The sequence below is a fragment of the Bathycoccus prasinos genome (genome assembly GCF_002220235.1).
Source record: "Bathycoccus prasinos genomic : Chromosome_4".
In the NCBI taxonomy this organism is placed as follows: Eukaryota; Viridiplantae; Chlorophyta; class Mamiellophyceae; order Mamiellales; family Bathycoccaceae; genus Bathycoccus; species Bathycoccus prasinos.
In genome coordinates this window covers 588,176-605,838 of record NC_024005.1, presented here as the reverse complement: position 1 = coordinate 605,838, position 17,663 = coordinate 588,176, and the positions used below count along the sequence as shown (strand labels likewise).

The 17,663-nt window shown below is 48.3% G+C and overlaps 7 protein-coding genes across 7 annotated transcripts; 4 read left to right on the top strand and 3 right to left on the bottom strand.

Moving 5' to 3' along the window:
* Window positions 1-30: 30 nt before the first annotated feature.
* Window positions 31-3,312, bottom strand: Bathy04g03110 (kinesin heavy chain; the record flags this gene model as incomplete). The annotated part of the gene is made up of 1 exon (XM_007513788.1): window positions 31-3,312. One exon carries the CDS (start codon window positions 3,310-3,312, stop codon window positions 31-33), a length of 3,282 nt encoding a protein of 1,093 aa, XP_007513850.1.
* Window positions 3,313-3,534: 222 nt separating this feature from the next.
* Bathy04g03100 (ADP-glucose pyrophosphorylase small subunit) lies at window positions 3,535-5,475 on the top strand (the record flags this gene model as incomplete). The annotated part of the gene is made up of 3 exons (XM_007513393.1): window positions 3,535-3,568; window positions 3,799-3,848; window positions 4,075-5,475. 3 exons carry the CDS (start codon window positions 3,535-3,537, stop codon window positions 5,473-5,475), a joined length of 1,485 nt encoding a protein of 494 aa, XP_007513455.1.
* A 213-nt stretch (window positions 5,476-5,688) lies between these two features.
* Bathy04g03090 (unknown protein) lies at window positions 5,689-7,581 on the bottom strand (the record flags this gene model as incomplete). Its single annotated transcript, XM_007513418.1, has 1 exon — window positions 5,689-7,581. The coding sequence occupies one exon, from the start codon at window positions 7,579-7,581 to the stop codon at window positions 5,689-5,691; it is 1,893 nt and encodes a 630-aa protein (XP_007513480.1).
* Window positions 7,582-7,971: 390 nt separating this feature from the next.
* Window positions 7,972-8,781, top strand: Bathy04g03080 (unknown protein; the record flags this gene model as incomplete). The annotated part of the gene is made up of 1 exon (XM_007513699.1): window positions 7,972-8,781. One exon carries the CDS (start codon window positions 7,972-7,974, stop codon window positions 8,779-8,781), a length of 810 nt encoding a protein of 269 aa, XP_007513761.1.
* Window positions 8,782-8,870: 89 nt separating this feature from the next.
* Window positions 8,871-11,807, bottom strand: Bathy04g03070 (predicted protein; the record flags this gene model as incomplete). Its single annotated transcript, XM_007513721.1, has 1 exon — window positions 8,871-11,807. The coding sequence occupies one exon, from the start codon at window positions 11,805-11,807 to the stop codon at window positions 8,871-8,873; it is 2,937 nt and encodes a 978-aa protein (XP_007513783.1).
* A 269-nt stretch (window positions 11,808-12,076) lies between these two features.
* On the top strand, window positions 12,077-13,477 carry Bathy04g03060 (predicted protein; the record flags this gene model as incomplete). Its single annotated transcript, XM_007513318.1, has 1 exon — window positions 12,077-13,477. The coding sequence occupies one exon, from the start codon at window positions 12,077-12,079 to the stop codon at window positions 13,475-13,477; it is 1,401 nt and encodes a 466-aa protein (XP_007513380.1).
* A 202-nt stretch (window positions 13,478-13,679) lies between these two features.
* Window positions 13,680-17,612, top strand: Bathy04g03050 (predicted protein; the record flags this gene model as incomplete). Its single annotated transcript, XM_007513719.1, has 1 exon — window positions 13,680-17,612. The coding sequence occupies one exon, from the start codon at window positions 13,680-13,682 to the stop codon at window positions 17,610-17,612; it is 3,933 nt and encodes a 1,310-aa protein (XP_007513781.1).
* Between the last annotated feature and the right edge of the window lie 51 nt (window positions 17,613-17,663).

The following is a 17,663-nucleotide window of genomic DNA, read 5'->3' as shown; positions in this document are numbered from 1 at the left end:
GTTGGAGAATTTATTTTTTTCATTTTCGTTTCAAATCCTACGATGAGAAAAGGACGGAGTCAAACCTTCTTTGTCTTCTTCGTCTTTGTCTTCTTTGTCTTCTTTGTCTTCTTCTTCTTCTTCTTCGAACGAAAACGGGGCAAACTGCGCTCTTTTCAGGTTTCTTTTCAACTGACGCAAAAGGAAGTTGGAGTTGTCGAGACCAATGCTTTCGAGCCTTCGCGAAGGTATAGTTTTCGACGCGTTCCATCGAACGTAGCCTTGTTGCAAAACGCGATACTGCGAAGGCGCAGAAATGTGAGCATTCGAGGTTTTGAGTGGCGAAGCGACGCGCACGACTCGCTCGTACGCGCGATTCGAATTCGAATTTTTATCGCCTCGTTTATACACGACCACGCCTCGCGCACATATTTCGTCCATTCCTTCTCTCTGGGCGAGTTTGAAATCAGTCAGCGACTTGGAGGCGGCTTTTAATTTTTCCTTCATTTCGAGCGCGTGTAAACGCGAGCGCTGCGAGCGGCGCTTTTCGTTTTCGAGAAGTTTATTTTTTTCAACGAGTTTCGTCGTGAAGTCGTCTCGCAGAGCGCGAAATTGTAAAGCGCGCTGCGCGTCTTTGCGTTGTTCGATGGAGAGTCGGCGCGCGAAGTCCTTCTCATCCTCGACGCGCGTGATCTTAATTATACCCGATGGTTTAATCGCCTCGTGATAAAGGCGCAACGTTTTTACGTTTACTTCCGCTTCTTTACGTGTTCGTTCGTTTTTCTCGAGGAGAGTTTGGAGTCGGGCTTGATGATTCGCTTCCGATTTCAAACGCTCTGCTGCGCACCGAGCGACTACTTTCTCGCTCTTCGTTCTCTCTCGTTCGAGATTTCGTCTCGTTTCGGTGTGCAGGATCACCTCGCGCTCGTGATTTGATTCGGCGATTCTCTTTGCGCGAGTTTCTCGGTCGAGTATCGTTTGTGCTTTCTGGGACTCCACGTCAAACTGTCGACACTTCTCGCGATACTTCGCCAGTAAAACATTCTTCTCTTTTTGCAAACTTTCCACGAGCTCACCTTTTTCTCTGTTTTCTCGTTGCATCGCTTTTAAAGAGTGCGAGACTTCTGAGCACTTCTCGTTCAGTTTCGCTTTCATCGATTCGAGTTCCTCGCCTTTTCGCTCGTCGTTTTCTTTCGCTCTCTGCTTCGCTACGGCGCGTTCTATTTTGAGAGACTCGAGCTCGTCGCGCAAACTTTGTATCTCTCTCCGCAATTTTCCTTCACGAACATTTGTCGTAAACGGACGACGATGACGACGATGTTCTTCTTGAAGAGTGCAGCGTTGTCGTTGGTCTTCTTTTCGTTCGTTTAGTTCCCTTTGATCGAAACTGCCTTCCTTGCGGTCGAAATTTTTGTCGTCGTCGTCGTCATTGTCGTCGTCGAACGAATCGTCTTCTTCTCTGTCGCTATTCAACGTGCCGTTAGTGATACTACTGCTAGTACTGCTCCGGCTTGCGTTCGATTCCCGAGGCGTAGTAGAAAGTACAGTCGTCGTCGACGACAACTCCGCGGAATCAATTTCTATGATTTCCTTAGTATGCCCAGGGCACCGCGCAAGAGTTTCCACGCGCATAGCGCGTGTGGCAAAATCAAGCGCAGCGGCAGTCTCGGACGCATGCTCAACTTCCGAAGAGCAGCACACTAGCAGCCACGTCCGACTTCGTCCATTCAAACTAGAACACAAAATCTTCGTTAAATTGGAATCGCGTACGGGTACGTGAGCGGCGTTACTCGCCAACGCGCGCACGCAATTTCCCAACGCGAGCAGACTTTGATTTATGCGAGTAGCCTCTTTGAATCGAAGTTCTTCGAGAAGAACGCGGTCTTTCTTGTTGACGAGTGGGTATCTTTTGACTTCTTGATGCCGATAGTAATCTTTGTGTTGTCGCTCGGACCCGGCCAAATCGACGACGGTCAAAACACCTTCGCTTTGCTCGACGATTAAAACTGCATCTTTACCGCGACCTCTTTTCTTCCTCTTGATTTTCTTGACTCTTACGTTCAGAACGCAGTGACTTCGGCTCGAGTGTTTATTCATGCGAGTTTCTGCGTATCTCAGGCGTTTTCTGCCTTCGGCGAATTTCTGCAAGAGCATCGAGGCGTTTTCGCATCGCATCCACGTCAAATCTTCAACTTCCCACTCTTCGCCGTGATTGTTGTTGATACTGTTATTGTTATTGTTGTTGTTATTATTATTATTATTATTATTATTGTTGTTGCAGACATCGTTCATACGAACGACGTTTTTCGTTCGACTCGTCTTTCCATTCTTCTCGTTAAAACTCACAGACGCGCTCCTCTTGCTCTTGTCGCTCATTTTCTTCTTGGTCGCGCTATTACCGCCATCTTCCAAATCTTCCAACAAATCGTCCACGATTTCGTTATAAATCTGCATCATCGAGATTTCTACGACAAACATTGTCTTTGTCCGTCGATTCTTTTTCGTCTCCTTCATCACCTTCTTCTTCTTCCCCTCCTTATCAATTCGCAAGAAAAGTTCCACCGCCAGCCGCGGAACGAGTCCCGCGGAGTTGCGCCGTTCTTCTTCTTCTTCTTCATCATCATCATCATCATCCTCTTCTCCCTCTTCTTCTTCCTCTCTTCTCCTGGACGTAAAATCCTTCTCCAAGCCGCCGCCCATCGACGATGTCATTCCCGGAGTATTCAACAAAGCGTACGTCTTCCCGGCTCCGGTTTGCCCGTACGCGATGACGCACGCCTCCTCGCCTCGCATCACGTCCGTCAACGCTGGTTCTCCTATCGCGTCCCACACGTCCCTTTGCGTGGCGTCTTCCCCGAACGCGTGGTCGACGCGAAAATGACCGCTCGCGGTTTCCACTATGCCAGGGTCGGTTAAAGATGCGCGCGTTTTCTTCTTCGTCTTCTTGTTCTTCTTCTTCGAGTCCTCTTCTTCGTGTTCTTCTTCGTGTTCTTCTTCTTCTTCGCGGTCGCCGTCTTCTCCGCGTATTTTTTTCTCCTTCCGAGGAGACGTGGGAAAAGAGTTTGAAGAAGGCCGAACGCGCGCGTAGGCTAACACGCGCTGCTTTTTCATCATCGTATCGTCGTCTTTTTCTTCTTGTTCTTCTTCTGCGCGTGCGTGTGTATTTATAATAGTGTATAATAAGAGCTTTGAAGACGGGAAAGAGAAAAGCTTTCTCGTCGCAAAAGTGGCTCCTCTTCGTTCGAGAAAGGTGGTAAATGAACACGCGAGGATATGCTGAGAATAAAGAAAGAAAAAGACAAAAATAGATACAAATCGAGTCAACTCTCCCATAGGAATTATATTCACTCGTTACGGTGCTCAGAATTAAAATTCTTCAGCACAGTTTTGGTTTTTCTGAAATTGAGATGAAATGAAGCGTTTTGAGCCACGAGATGTAGATACAACGTTCGTGGACTCTCTTTTGTCAACAACAAAGTATTCCGGATTTTCCGCACAAATACACAAACGCGAATACAAAAAACAGTTCACGTTTACAGTCACCCGCGCGCAGATATGTTTGCGATGCACTGCTCCTCGAGCGGTTTAGGTGCGTCGCGTTTTTTCCTAGGGGCGCCGTTTTCGAGCATCGCCGCGTTTTTTTTTTGTGCGCGCGATTTTTGTTCGCGAACAAAACGAGTAATCTTTTAACCGAAATGTTTCGTTCCTCGTCGTAAACGCGACGGCGCGCGCGTGAAGCGAACGCAAACGCGAGACGAATTTTCGTTCCTTTTATGATTTGGATATTTGTGCTGACAAAATTGTTTTCTCTCGTAACAGCGAAAGGGTCGATGAGTGGCCAGCGCGTCGCGCAATCGAAGAAGCGTTCGGTGAGTGATTTTTGTTCTTCTTTTGGATTAGATATCTCGCTCGTTTCTCTCGGAGAGCGCAAACATATACGTTTTCTTTTCTTTTCTTTTCCGAACGCGGCAGCGTTTGACGCGTTTGACGAGAAGATGAGAGACCCCATCGTCGCTTTTGTCGATGATTCGTTTTGGGTCGGATCGCTAACATTGATTCCTATTATTCTATTATTTACTTTTATGATAACCTCAGTCTGCGCAAAAGAAATGCACCATCATCCGCAACAAGGCTGTCGCGGAACCGCCGACGACGACGGCGGCGACGGGTGCGCGCGTCGTTTCGGACAACATGGAAAACGTCCTCTCTATCATCTTAGGTGGCGGCGCGGGTTCTCGTTTGTACCCGTTGACGAAGAAAAGAGCGAAGCCGGCCGTTCCGTTGGGTGCGAACTACCGTTTGATTGATATCCCGGTGTCCAACTGCATCAACAGCGACATCAACAAGATTTACTGCTTGACGCAATTTAACTCGGCATCTTTGAACAGACACTTGGCGCAAGCTTACAACGCAAACATTGGCTCGTACACGAAGACGGGCTTCGTCGAAGTTTTGGCCGCTCAACAGTCGCCGACGAACAAGACTTGGTTTCAAGGTACCGCGGACGCCGTCAGACAGTACACGTGGCTCTTCAACTCCTCCAAGTGCGACGAATATCTCATTTTGTCCGGCGATCACTTGTATAGAATGGACTATAAGCCGTTTATTATGAAGCACAGAGAAGTTGGCGCAGATATCACGGTATCGGCGGTGCCGATGGATGAAGAAAGAGCGGAAGCGTTTGGTTTGATGAAAATCGACGGTACTGGTAGAATTATTGACTTTGCGGAGAAGCCGAAGGGCGACGCGTTGAAGGCGATGGCTGTAGACACGACCGTCTTAGGTTTGGACGCGGAAAAAGCGAAAGAAATGCCGTACATCGCCTCCATGGGTATCTACGTTTTCTCAGCCAAGGCTATGGAAGATTTGTTGATGAAACACTGCAAAGAACAAAACGACTTTGGCGGTGAAATCATCCCGCACGCGAAGGACATGGGCATGCACGTCCAAGCCTTTTTGTACGATGGGTACTGGGAAGACATTGGAACCATCAAAGCCTTCTACAACGCCAACTTGCAATGCAACAAGGAAAATCCGCAGTTTTCTTTCTACGAAGCTAAGGCGCCGATTTACACGTCGTCTCGATTTTTGCCCCCGACAAAAATTTTGGACAGCGCCGTCACCCAATCGACCATCGGTGATGGTTGCTTCATCGAAAAGTCTACGATTAAGAATGCTATGGTTGGATTACGATCGCACATCTCCGAAGGTTGCGTTATCGAGGACACGTTGTTGATGGGTGCTGACTTTTATGAGAACAAAGCGGTTTGCGCTTCCAAGGACGACTGCTTCATGCCGTTGGGCGTCGGACCGGGTTCTACGATTAAGAACGCCATCGTCGACAAAAACGCGAGAATCGGTGCCAACTGCTCCATCACGAACAAGAATAACGTTGAGACAGACGTAGAGACGGGTAAGGATGCGGGTTGGGTCATCAAGGATTACATCATTGTTATCGAAAAGGATGCGACGATTCCTGACGGCACCGTCATCTAATTCCCAACTACCACCACCACCTCCACCAAACAACCCATTATTAATAAAGCAATAATACGAATCACTACACTTAGCAGCAAAAAGAAATATAAGAGAGGAGAAATGGAAGAAGAAGCACTTGGTTTTTTAAGGAGAAAAGAGAAGAATGTAATAATAAACAAAATGCGAAAATAATCAGGCAAACTTCCCATTTTTCCAATTGTCTCGCACTTCTTATTTATTGAACGCGCTTTCTATGTCGATCAGAATTACCGTCGCATCATCCTTCCCGCCTTTCTTTTTAACGTGCGATATGACTTCAGCGCACGCCCGTCTCGCGCGCTGTCCCCACGAGGACGACGATGCACTCGGAGAGTGTTGCTGATACGATTCAATCAGAAGGGCGTTCGCCACCACCTCCGCCGCGTCTCGATCTTTCACTCTGCCGCATCCGAACGTACCGTCTGTGCTCAAGAGCAAGAATGATTCTTTGCCCTTACTATTATTATTGTTACTACTATTTTTACTCGGAAAGATCTGATCGTCTCGTTTCTCTCTTCTCTTGAATCGAGTCTTTCGAACATCGGGTTCGCAAGAAACGTGCGGCTTACAACTGCGATCCCCAATGGATCTCGTTATTGCGAGCTCGCCGTTGACTCGTGCGATCGAATCGCAGCCACCCCTCGAGCACACAAATTTTTTATCGTTCTCTGTGTTTGTACAACCAGAAATATTCGAAGCACGAGTAGCGGCGGCATTCTTTCCTCTCCCAAGCACTCCGCCGCACGAGGAGAGAAAATAGGTGTTGAATAAATTGCAGGCGCTCTCTCTCCCTTTCGTGTCATAATCATTCGCAGCATTCGCAGCAGCCCTTATAAATCCGCCTCGCGTAATCACCGCATTAGCTTCGCTTGTATTCGATGCGATATGATCTGTAGTTAATGTCTCGGTCAGTAGTTCCAAAGGTTTCGATGCGCAGAAATCCGCCGCGATGATCTTACAATCTCCGAGGTGCGCGATCCACACGGCGTCATCCCAAATTAACGCCATGGCCACGCACGCGCCAGAAGAGTCGCGCTTATTTCGGCTCAAAAAATCTTCATCGCATCGTTTGAACCCGGCTACAATGGCTTCTTTCACCAATTCGTCGAACCCGCTCTCTCCTTCTCCATCCTCTTCTCTTGTTTTGACGTTGACCTCTTCTCCCTCATCCGCGCTCATCTTACAACTCAAACTGCTCATATCCTCAGAAGATGACGACCGACTCGTGTTTACTTTAACGCGCTTCATCTTCATCAACTTATCTCTGGCCTTTTCCGTCGCTTCTGCCATTTGCTCGCACCTATCGGAAAGCTGTTCGAATATCATCTCGTGTAACGACGCCGCGCAATGCGCGGCTGCTCCGGCGCCACCGTGACCGTCAATCACAGAGAACATCCCAATCCGCCGCTTCTCGACGACTTTTACATCCCCCAACGAACGAAACGTTTCGTTCCCGACTCTAACGTTATTATTTTCATTCCTGTTATGATTCTTGCTACCTACTATCGCGCCTACTGTTCCTCCTACATCACCAAAACGCCTTCCTAACATGCCGTTCAACTTCCCGGCGTCAAAAATAGACACCGAGAACGTGTCCTCTCTTTCTTTCCTTCCGAGGCCTTTCTGTGACGCAGCCGCGAACGTCGTCCCTCGACTCGACGCGTCTTCGCTAAATCGAACGCGCGTCGTTTCGCCGCTCCTCGTTGACCGGTCGGTGAGAAACTTATCGGTTAAATGAACCGTGTTCTCGAGATCAGTCGGCGAGCCGTACGCCTCGTCCTCGTCCTCGTTGTTCGTGCTACTGCTCCGGTGACTATCGCTCCCGTCTTTAGTACTCGAAGCGTTTTTCTTATCGTTCTTCCCGTCTCCGATCGAGCCGTCGCGCGGCTCCACTCGAATCGTCAAATTCTTCTTCTTGGACAAGTTCATTTTCTTTTGCATCTGTGCATACTCCAAAAGCATGTCCTCTTCCGTAATTAATGATAACGTCCGACCCCCCATCATCATCATCGCGTTTTCTTTCTCCTTCTCCTTCTCGTCGTCGTTGTTGTTGTTATTATTATCGTCCTCATCGGGTGTCACCATCTCTTCGGTGTGTGATGAATGAGTTCGTTACCCAAAGACTGAATTTGAGGTTGCCTTCCGAACTTTGCGCGGCTTTAAATGTATCTCTCTCTCTCTTCTTTTTATTCTCCTTTTTTCTCCCGAGTGAAATAAATCAGCCTTTATTTTCGAAGAGTGACGATCTCGTTGTCGTTCTTTTCGAGAGAGAGAGAGAGAGAGAGAGAGAGAGAGAGAAAACGCGCGCGTATTCTATCTGTATGTGCGTGTTCTCTTTGTTTTGTGAATTAATTAATTTTTACCCAAACAGTGTGCCTTTTGAAGAAGTTTTTTAAGAAGCTTAACTTAATATTTCCAAGAGGAGCAAAAAATACGACACAAAGAGATACAAAAAACAAACGTTTGAAAAGAAGAATGAAGCCGCCGCAAAAGCAACAACAACAACAACAACAACTGACTACAAAGTCGGACAACAGGAAGAAACATAAAAAAGGAGGAGGCATAAGCGATCGATCGTTCGCGGAGAAGAACATGACGATAATTGAAGGGAAAGAAGAGAAGAAGAAGAGAGAAGGAGAAGTGGAAGAGGAAGAGGAGGAGGAGGAAGCGAGAGACTCGATCAAAGCGTGGGAGGAGAAAAACTCGAATCCGGGATGGAACGTGGTGGAATCGAGTTGTCCTCTGAGCGAAGAGCAAGTGCGCGAGGTGGAGGCGTACTTTTTGGCCGGGAAGAAGCGAGGAAGGTTGGTACCGAAATACGCGCTGTATCTTTTGGACGAGGACGAAGAGGAAGAAGAAGAAGAAGGAGGAGGAGGAAGAGTCGCCCGAGAAAAGCACCATTTCGGTTCGAAGAATAAACTCGGCGTGGCGATTCCAGGCGTCGGCGCCAACGTCGTCGATGCGAAGAGACTTATTTTGTCGACAACTGTGTCACGATCTGTCTTTATGAAACTTTTTGACGAGAAGATTGAAGAGAAGATTAAAGTGAGCGACGCGCAGTGCCTGAAGAAAGAAACGAAAGCGCTCGCAAAGTTTCTCGCGAAATCGATCGCAACGGTGGCGATATTGCCAGTGGGAAAAAGAATTACCAGAGAAGCGTATCAGAAAATGCAAAAAGAAATCTTTTGCGTCGTTAGAGGTTACTCGCAAAAGAACGTGAAACACGCGTCGGAACATCACATCGGGCCGAGCGCGCGACGTTCCGAACAGACGCATCCAGTTTGAAGAAGAAGAGAAAAAAGAGAGAGACTTTTATTTTGTTTGTTTACTACTAAGTACCACGTAAAAAACTATCACACAGTACATCATTATTATTATAAAGCTATACCACGCATCGCTGCGACTTGTTTGACGATGAGGTGATCGATGAACGCCTCCGGCGAGGAGTCCGCATTCTCCGCGGATTGTTGCTGCTGTTGTTGCTCTACGGTTTCTCTGGCAAATCGAGCGTAGTCGTCTGCGTCGACGCTGGCGCATTGCATGTATGCGAGCAAACCTCTTTGAGGACGAGAGGTCAACGCCGTGACGACGTTTGAAAAGTATTCGAGGTCGGCGGCTAATTGCGCGGCGCCAGGTTCGGATAAGCGGCGAATACTTTTCACGCGCTCGAGAAAGATGGTTGCCGAAGCTTCCGCTACACGCTCCATCCAAATCGAAGCTAAATCCTCGTCTTCGTCATCGTTACCAAAAATGCCGGCAGATGCTGACGCGGCGGAGCCAACGTCATCGCCAACGACGTTCACGAGCGCTTCGAGACGCGTCGGCAACGACAAGAGGTACTCGCCGGAATTTGTCGCCTTCTCTTGCGGGTACGCTGAAAACGTTGGCAAATCGTGCGCGGTTTGCGCCGCCATTTTCGTCCAAATTTGTTCGTTTTCGATGTTCTCGAGTTCGCGGCGCACGCGGTGTAACAAGAAATCGCGAACGAGACGTTCGCACGCGTCTCTAAACTGCACAGCCGCGTCCGCGGTTCTCGGGAACACCGAATGCGCCGAGGCGAGGATGCCAGACTTGTCGTTATTTTTGCTGTTATTCCTGGAAAACGCAGACGCCGACGTAGATTCCGCGTACGGTTCCAAATAAATCGCGAGCGTTCGTGAACGCCCGGCATCGAGCCGCGATTGCGTCGAGAAAACAATGTCCATGTACTTCTTACCACCAATCGCACGAAGTAAGTCCACGTCGGATGTCGCGCCGCCACTATTCGCGAAACTGCTTTCGTTCGCGATTTGCTTCAAAGTGGCAGACGCGCGCGCGTCGAGATCAGCAAACGTTTGCGGTACCGATTTCGTCGCTCGCAACAAACTCAAACTCGCGTCGATGAAATCTTCCGGGTTTTTATTGCTGCTACTACTCGCGCCGCCGATGTTCTTATCTAAACCGATGGCGATGCGCACCGCTTTCAATCTCCCCTCCAACGCTTTCACGAATCGAGTCAACGAATCATCGATGGATTTCACCGCAGCGACAGTTTCTAAACCGCTCGAATATTCTTTGCAACTGACAAAACTTTTCATCGCACTTTTAGAGGCGCTTTTACACGTCTTCTCGATGGCGGCGGAAAAGGCTAAAAAGTCGCCGTCGAAATCATCCACGTCCACCGTCGAAGTCGCCAACGAAACAATCTCCTCTCGCAACTTGATCGATTCGAGTTTAGGAAAGACTTTTTCAGACTTCACGAACGGAATGAAAACGGTCGATAAAGCTTCGGTAAACTTTTGAACCGCCGCGGCGACTTTCTCGCGCTTCTTTGACTTTTTGTTGTTGGCGGAGTTACTACCGTCACCTTTCGCGCTGGTACCATCTGTATTCGCACCGTTCGCGGCATCCACATCGCTCGTAAACCGATTTCTGAAATCATCGTCCTCATCGTCAGAAGAAGACATCAAGTAGGATTCGTCCAGCGCGTTTGTAGTGCCGTCGTCTTCTCCGCTCGCAGTTTCTTTCATCGCAGCAGTCACCATTTTACGCACGCACGGCTCTAAAGCCCCGCACAAACGCGTGGCATATCGCGTCGTCGCTATTCTACATCGCATCATGTTCTCTAAATCCGCGCCTATATCCGCGTTATTCTCGCCGTCGTTGTTGTTATTCGTACTATTACTACTAAAGTTTGTATTACTATTCGCTCCGTCTCCGTAATAGCTTCCGTAACACAACGTATCCAATCGCTTTTGCATTTTCTTCGCAATTGCGCGGTGTAAACTCGCCACACCTGCCGAAACTAACGTCGCCACATCCTCCGGGAAGGTACTTTTTGTCCAATTCACCTCTTTTTCGATTAAGCTGATGACAAAATCGTAAAATTGTGGCAGAAAATTTGCGAAAGCCTCGTTCGCGGCGTCTTCGTCCGTTTTCTTGTCGTTATTACTATTAGTATCGTTCGGCGGACTGTTCTCATTCATAATCAACCCATCGTTATAGGTCTTCTCTTCGAACGCGACCCAAAACTCCATGGCTGGCGAGACCACTCTCGCCTCGGCGTACGCGCCTTCGATACTCTCGTTCTTCCCGATGCTCCTCAACGCGTCCCGGGCGTCTCGAGCAAACTTGATCGAATCTCGACTCCCGCTGCTGCTCACCATAGTAGTACTACTGCTCATATTCACCCCTTTATCCATCTCCAAAGCTCGCAACAAAGCCGGCCTCGCCGCGCTCTCTAACCGACTCTCCAAAACAGCAATCCTATCTCTCCCGTCTGCGAATTCCGGCACGTCGCCGACGATCGCCAACCCTCGCTTCATCCTCACCAACGCATCCGCCATGTTGCTCACGTTCTCCCCATTAAACACCGAATCCACCGAATGCATCAACTCTGCCAACCCAGCTGCCTCGCTCAGCGTATCTCTCGCTCTTTCCATCCTCGATTTCACCTCGTCGATTTTCCTCAACCGCTCGATGCTTTGTTTCGACGGAAACTCCGTCTCGTCCAACGATCGCGAAATATTCTTCACCGTATTCGTCAAACTCTCCACGTTCTCCTCTAAAACTTCAATCTCACCAATCGCGGTTGGAATTCGTTTCACCCCGAGTTGCGATTCGCGTTCCAGTTGTAACGAAATGTCCTCCCCGAGAAGTTGCAAGCGCATTTCCAGCTCCGATAAGAGTCGTTCCAATTCCACGTTTTCGTCGGTGATGTCGTTCGCTTTGTGTTGAAGGTGCTTCTTCTTCTCATCGTTGTTAAAACACTGTCGCGCCGCGACGTTCACGTAATGAATCGGATCGAAGCGCGGGTCGTTGAACTCCTCCATTTGTCTTCTTCTTCTTCTTCTGTGAGAGAGAGAGAAAACAAACAAACGCGTATATCAAACAAAACGCGCGCAAAACTTCTCTCTTCTTCCTTTTTGCTCCTTTTCAAAGCTTTCCCTTTGAGTGAAAATGATGCATTTTTTTTCTTTTTTTTTTTGTCTTCTTCTTCATTTTTTTTTGCACAAAAACAACAAAAAACAAAAACAAAGAGCAAAAGTTTTATAAATTCATCAGAATCTCTCATCACTCTCTCTCTCTGCTCTCTTGGAAAATGGCCTCACTCGCGAACGCTTTGAACGACGACGACGACGACGACGACGACGACGACGAAGTTTTGGGTGGTGAAAAGAAGAGTTTTAGTACGCGAGGACGAAGAAGGATGGTTTTATCCACCATACAACGAGAACAATTACAACGACGAGGAGGAAATTTTAAAAATTTTGCGGACGCAGCTTTTAAAAGCCAAAGAAGCAGTGGCGAGACGAAGAAGAACAACAACAACAACAAAGATTTAAAATACGCGTGCTTTTATTGCTTTAAAAAGTTCCACTCTCTGGATCTTTTGCAAAAACACGCGGCGAAAGAATTGCACGATGAAAAACACGACGTGGTGTGCACGAATTGTCGAAAGGTGTGCAAGACGTACTTTCGTTTGAGAGAACATTTAGTGGGCGCGACGGCGAGCGAGGCGTGTAAGGAAGCGTTTGAAGAGAAAGGCGGGTGTAGAAAGTGCTTGAGGATACCGGAGGATGCCGGAGGAGTGCACGTGTGCGCGTTCGGGAGTAGTACTGGTAGTAGTAGTAGTGTTAGGAAAAAAGAAGGAGTATGCGACGAGTGTGCACCGCACGTGGCGATCGATTGCGAGATGATTGCGACGACAAAAAGTGATGAAACTTTAGCGAAAGTCTGCGTCGTAAACGGTTTGGACGAAAGCGTATTAATGGAGACGGTGGTGACGTTCTGTAGCAAAAACGGAGAAGAAGAAGGAAAAGAGGACGAGAAAGTGAAAGTGCTCGACTATCGCACCGAAATCACGGGGCTCACCGCGAGCGATTTTGAGACAAAACTCTTGCCAACGCTTGCAGAAGCGAGAGAAGAAGTCCTCGCGTGTCTGGCCGGAGCGCACAAAAACACGCCGGAGATGTGGAAGAATAAGCCTCATAAACTCGTCGTGCACGACGCTCGTCACGATCTACGAGCGCTCCAAATTACCGATGAAGATGTCCCAAACCTTTTCGATCGCATCCGCGACACGTCCACGTACGTTCCTTTGCAGAAAGAAAAAGGCAAGCGCGTCAAGCTGAAAAAATTAGTCGAACAGTTTTTAGAGGCGGACGACGCCGATGCCGACGATACGCTGCGAAACTTTCAAAGTCCAAATGCGCCGCACTCGCCGCACCTCGACGCGTTAGCCGCTCTGCGCTTATACCGAGGGTGCAGAGATAACTGCTTCCATTTTCAAGCCGTTCAAAAAGGTCCCTTACTGCGACGTAAAGCATCATCGACAACACCGTCAACAACGACACCAGGGGGAGGAGGAGAGGATGAAATCGAATATTTCAAAACACCAAAAGTTCTTCTTGAAAATGAAGAAGAAAAGAACGACGAGAAAGACACGTGGCTTTGTTGTTGGTGCGAAGATTTTGCATCTGGTGCAAACACACACGAGTAAAAGGACAAATACTATTGTTACTAGAGATGAATACGAACGAAAAACGATTGATGATAAAACGTTGTGTGCGAAACCGTAGCGCGAGTGAGAATTGTCTTCTCGTCGTCGTCTTCTTAAACATCGTCGGGACTTCGGGTCGAGAGGTTAAAAGAAAAAAAAGTTTGTAGTGTACGAGTACTTTTGGAAAAAGCGGCAGTTAAAAATGGATATTTCTCTCGCGCAAAAAACGAATACGCCGACGACGCCGACGGTTATCGCCAACGCCGACGAGGATGACAACACCAACAACAACACCAACACCAACAACATCGACGACGACGCCGCGTTACCAGTGACGGAGAAGAAAACTCTCGTCGCCACGAACAACAACGACAAAAACAAAGTTGTTGAAGATGATGATGATGATGATGATGATGATGATGATGATGATGACGAAGAGAGTTTGGAACAACCTGTTGCTGTTGTTCCCGCGACGACGAAGACGACGATGACGAAGAAAAAGAAGCCGAACAAAAAGAAGGAAAATCCCAACAACTTGATGACGACGAAAGAGCGCAAACTGCACGAACGCGGGCCGTACGATGGAATCACTCTTTTCACGCTCATCCAGCTGAAACTTTTGAAAGTTGGAGCGAACAACCTCTTAGCTTCGTACGAATACGGGGGCGAGAAAGTACAAGTCGTCGGTTCGTTGACGGAAAACGGGCACATCTACGTGCAGAAGGAGGACGAGATGTTTCGAAATCCGAGGAGTATGAGCATCGATGTGAAGAGACGGTTGAATCCAGAGATTAAGTTTACCGAAGGGTGGGGGCACGTGAGATATGTGAACACCGGTTCTTGGCACTTGGACGGGAAAAACGACGAGAAGAACGGCCAGACGTTGAAAGAGATTCGCGAGAGGATTCCGATTAAAGACGTGCCGAGTTTAGTGCCGAGGTGGAAAAGCTACGCGCCAAAACAAAAAGTGAATTTTGTTCCGAAGAAGAATAAGAATCCGTTTCCGGACCGAGCGTGGAACGCGCCGAATACGGAATCGGTGAAGTTTCCTCCCGGGACGATCGTGTTTGTCGAAACGGTGAAGAAACCGAAAAAAAACGATGTGAATGCGAGTAATAAAGAAGATCTCACCGAGTTAGGGGGTACACCATCGGCGTCCTTTAGTAAAAAGAAAGGGAAACCGACGAGTCAAATATGGACCGGGCGAGTATGGAAACTTCGGCATTGCCTCCAAAAGCACCAACTGTGGGACGAACATCCCCATCAAGGCGAGAAACCGTGCGCTTTGATTTACTTATACGGCAAATCACGAAAATTTATGTGGGCCGACGATTGTGAGATGACTCGCTTCGACGACGCGTCGCAATACGCGGAGAAGATACAAAACATGTTGGGTAATCGGCACGCGGTTAAGTTAGCTTCAATAGCTTTAGAACAAGCAGAAAAAGAAATCGCAGAAGAATTTTATGAGCCTTGGACGACATCTGACGACGAACATTATTACGAGAGACCGTTAACTGCGAATGAAAATGATAACGATGCCCCCGGCGAGAATAACACCGTTAATATTACCAACGAAGAAGAAGAAAACGATGCAGAGACGGTCAAGAATCGAAAAATCGATCAACTTGATACAAAGCTGCGAGAAGGTTTGACTCCTGATTGGATCATCGAAGGATGTTACAAAGTATTTGGGCTGGAAAAGCCGACTGTTGAAGTGCCTTTTGTGAAAGATTTGCTCGATCCGTGCACGAACTCCCTATCAAATCCGAACATTCCGGCCGAAGTTTTATACGACAAGTCGATCAACGGTCTACTTTCAAAGAACTCGTGGGCCAACAAGTTTGCGCTTTTGAATCCTCCGTACGAGACCCAAACGCAATGGAGATTCATACACCGCGCAATCAACGAAGTAGAATGGGGCTTTTCGAAGGGTATTTTGTTGGTCTGTCGGAACAGCACGGATACGAACTACTTTCAAAAGTTACTGCCGTTCCCGCGAGTGATGTTGAGGCGAAACGCCGTGCAGTTTAAAGATTATACCTCATCACCCATTGGTTTTGGCATCGCTGTGTTCTGTATGGTTGCACCTGGAAATCCAGAGGTGCAACGAGAAACGTACGCGAGATTTTACGACGAGTTTGCGAGTGCTGGTGAATTTAACGTTCCATGCGATCGCGCGTTTGCGTCTTCAAAGGCATTCACGGAACTCGTTGAGCGTTTGCATCGTCAAGCAGCTGAATCGCAACGCGATAGTTTTGTCGCGTGCGACAACTGCGATCGTTGGCGGGAGCTTTCGTTTGAGCAAATGCAAGAAGCAATGAAGAAGAAAAAATGGACGTGCGATTTAGTCTTTGAAGAAGGCTGCGAGACGCCTCTATCGAGACGAGAAAAGAGAGCGTTCATCGTTAGCGCCAAAGACGGCGATAGAATATTCATCGCCGGTAAAGACGAAGGCTTGAACGTTCCAGGATTTATACAAGCGCGCGAAGAAGATATCGACGACGACGACGACGACGACGACGACGACAAAGATAATGATGGTGATGGTAACAATGAGCGCGACGGAGGAGGAGAAGGAGATGGAAGAGGAAGCGCAAAACAGAAGCCTATATCGCAAACTATTCTTACGACGCAGCACGAACCGAATTGTCGTTGTAACTGGCCACCATGCGTTGCGCGGCGAGTTCATCGCGAAGACGGGAGCGACGATTCGATATCATCCGATGGAAGCGACGAAGAGAACGACGACGAGGGCGAAGAAGGCAAAGAGTCGACGGTTGAAAAGAAAAAGAAAAAGAAAAAGAATCAGAGAATGTTCATCCCAGACGAATTTGTGGAGGAAGATGTCAACGTTTTATCCGCGCATTTGACGAAGGCGGAGCGCCAACGTCTCCAAGCGATTGAAAAAAACCGCGCTAAATTTGAAAAGATCTTGGGCGAAACAGAAAATGAAATCGTCAAAAGACAGAGATTGCTCCGTGAATCCGAAAAAGTAGCCTTAGAGGCGAAGAAAATGGCAGAAACGTTTGAAAAAACGCTCGCTTGGCACAAGGTACAAGTCGACCGATTTGCCGTGCGCTCGGATTCGTTGTCAAAGGCTCTTTCTAGCTGCGAGAAGGAACTCAAAGCTGCGCTAGAAAAAGAAAGCGAGTGCGCGAAACATACCGAGGCTTGGAGAGTGAAGCGTCAAGAAACCGAAAAAGGCGCACATCTACTCCGGGAAAAGTACCAGTTGGCAACTGCTGAGCTCGCAGAGAAAACGACGTCGAGGCGAATTGACGCAATGACTGCTAAGCGCGAAGCCGAGAAGACGTGGACGAGAGTGTCCGAGAGAGTAAAGAAGGCAAAAACCGCCGCGATGATTGCTGGTGAAGATACTACTAATATCAACGCCGAAGGCAAAGAAATGCCCGCTGCTCAGACACCTCCTCTCGTGGAACTTCAACTTCGCCAACAACAATTTTTCAAACGGCAGAATAAGAATAGCGATATAAGATGCGGTAAAGGAAAAAAGCTGTGCTTTTCTTGCTCTGCGGTAGTCGGCTCGCCGACTCGCGTCTGTCCAAATTGCAGAACGACTTTGCGAGGAGAGGTTTCAATTCCGTTAGCGTTGCTCACCCCGCCCCCGCCTCCACCGCGGAAAGAATCACTCGAAGAACCTTCTCCTCCTCTCCAATGCCCCCCTCCTCCTTCTCCACCATCACCAACGTCACCGCAACTTCCTCCGCCGCCCGAGCTTCCATCGCTGCAGTGTGTGAATCCTCCTCCTCTCCCTCCTTCTCCTCCACGAGTCGAAAGCCTCCTCCCCACTGAAAATCCGGAAAAGCAAACGCTCGCGCCGAAGGAAGTAAACGCCACGAAGAAGAATACGAACAAGAACCCCCCTTCTCGGGTGGACAAACTTTCTTCAGCCATGAAGCCGCCGCCGCCGCCGAAAACGAAGAAAGTCAAGAAGGAAGAGAAAAAGACGCCGACGACGAAAGCGAAACCGCTCAAACCAAAGAAAAAAACGAAGACGACGACAAACGGTAAAACGAAGAAGAAAAAGTTCTCCTCTGCTCTCGGGTGCGGACGATGCAGATACAGTGAGAACGGGTGCGACCGGTGTCGCAATCGAAAGAAAAGAAAATAATGTTATAACGCACATACTCACGTACTTGATGCATTTTTTTAACGAGCACCT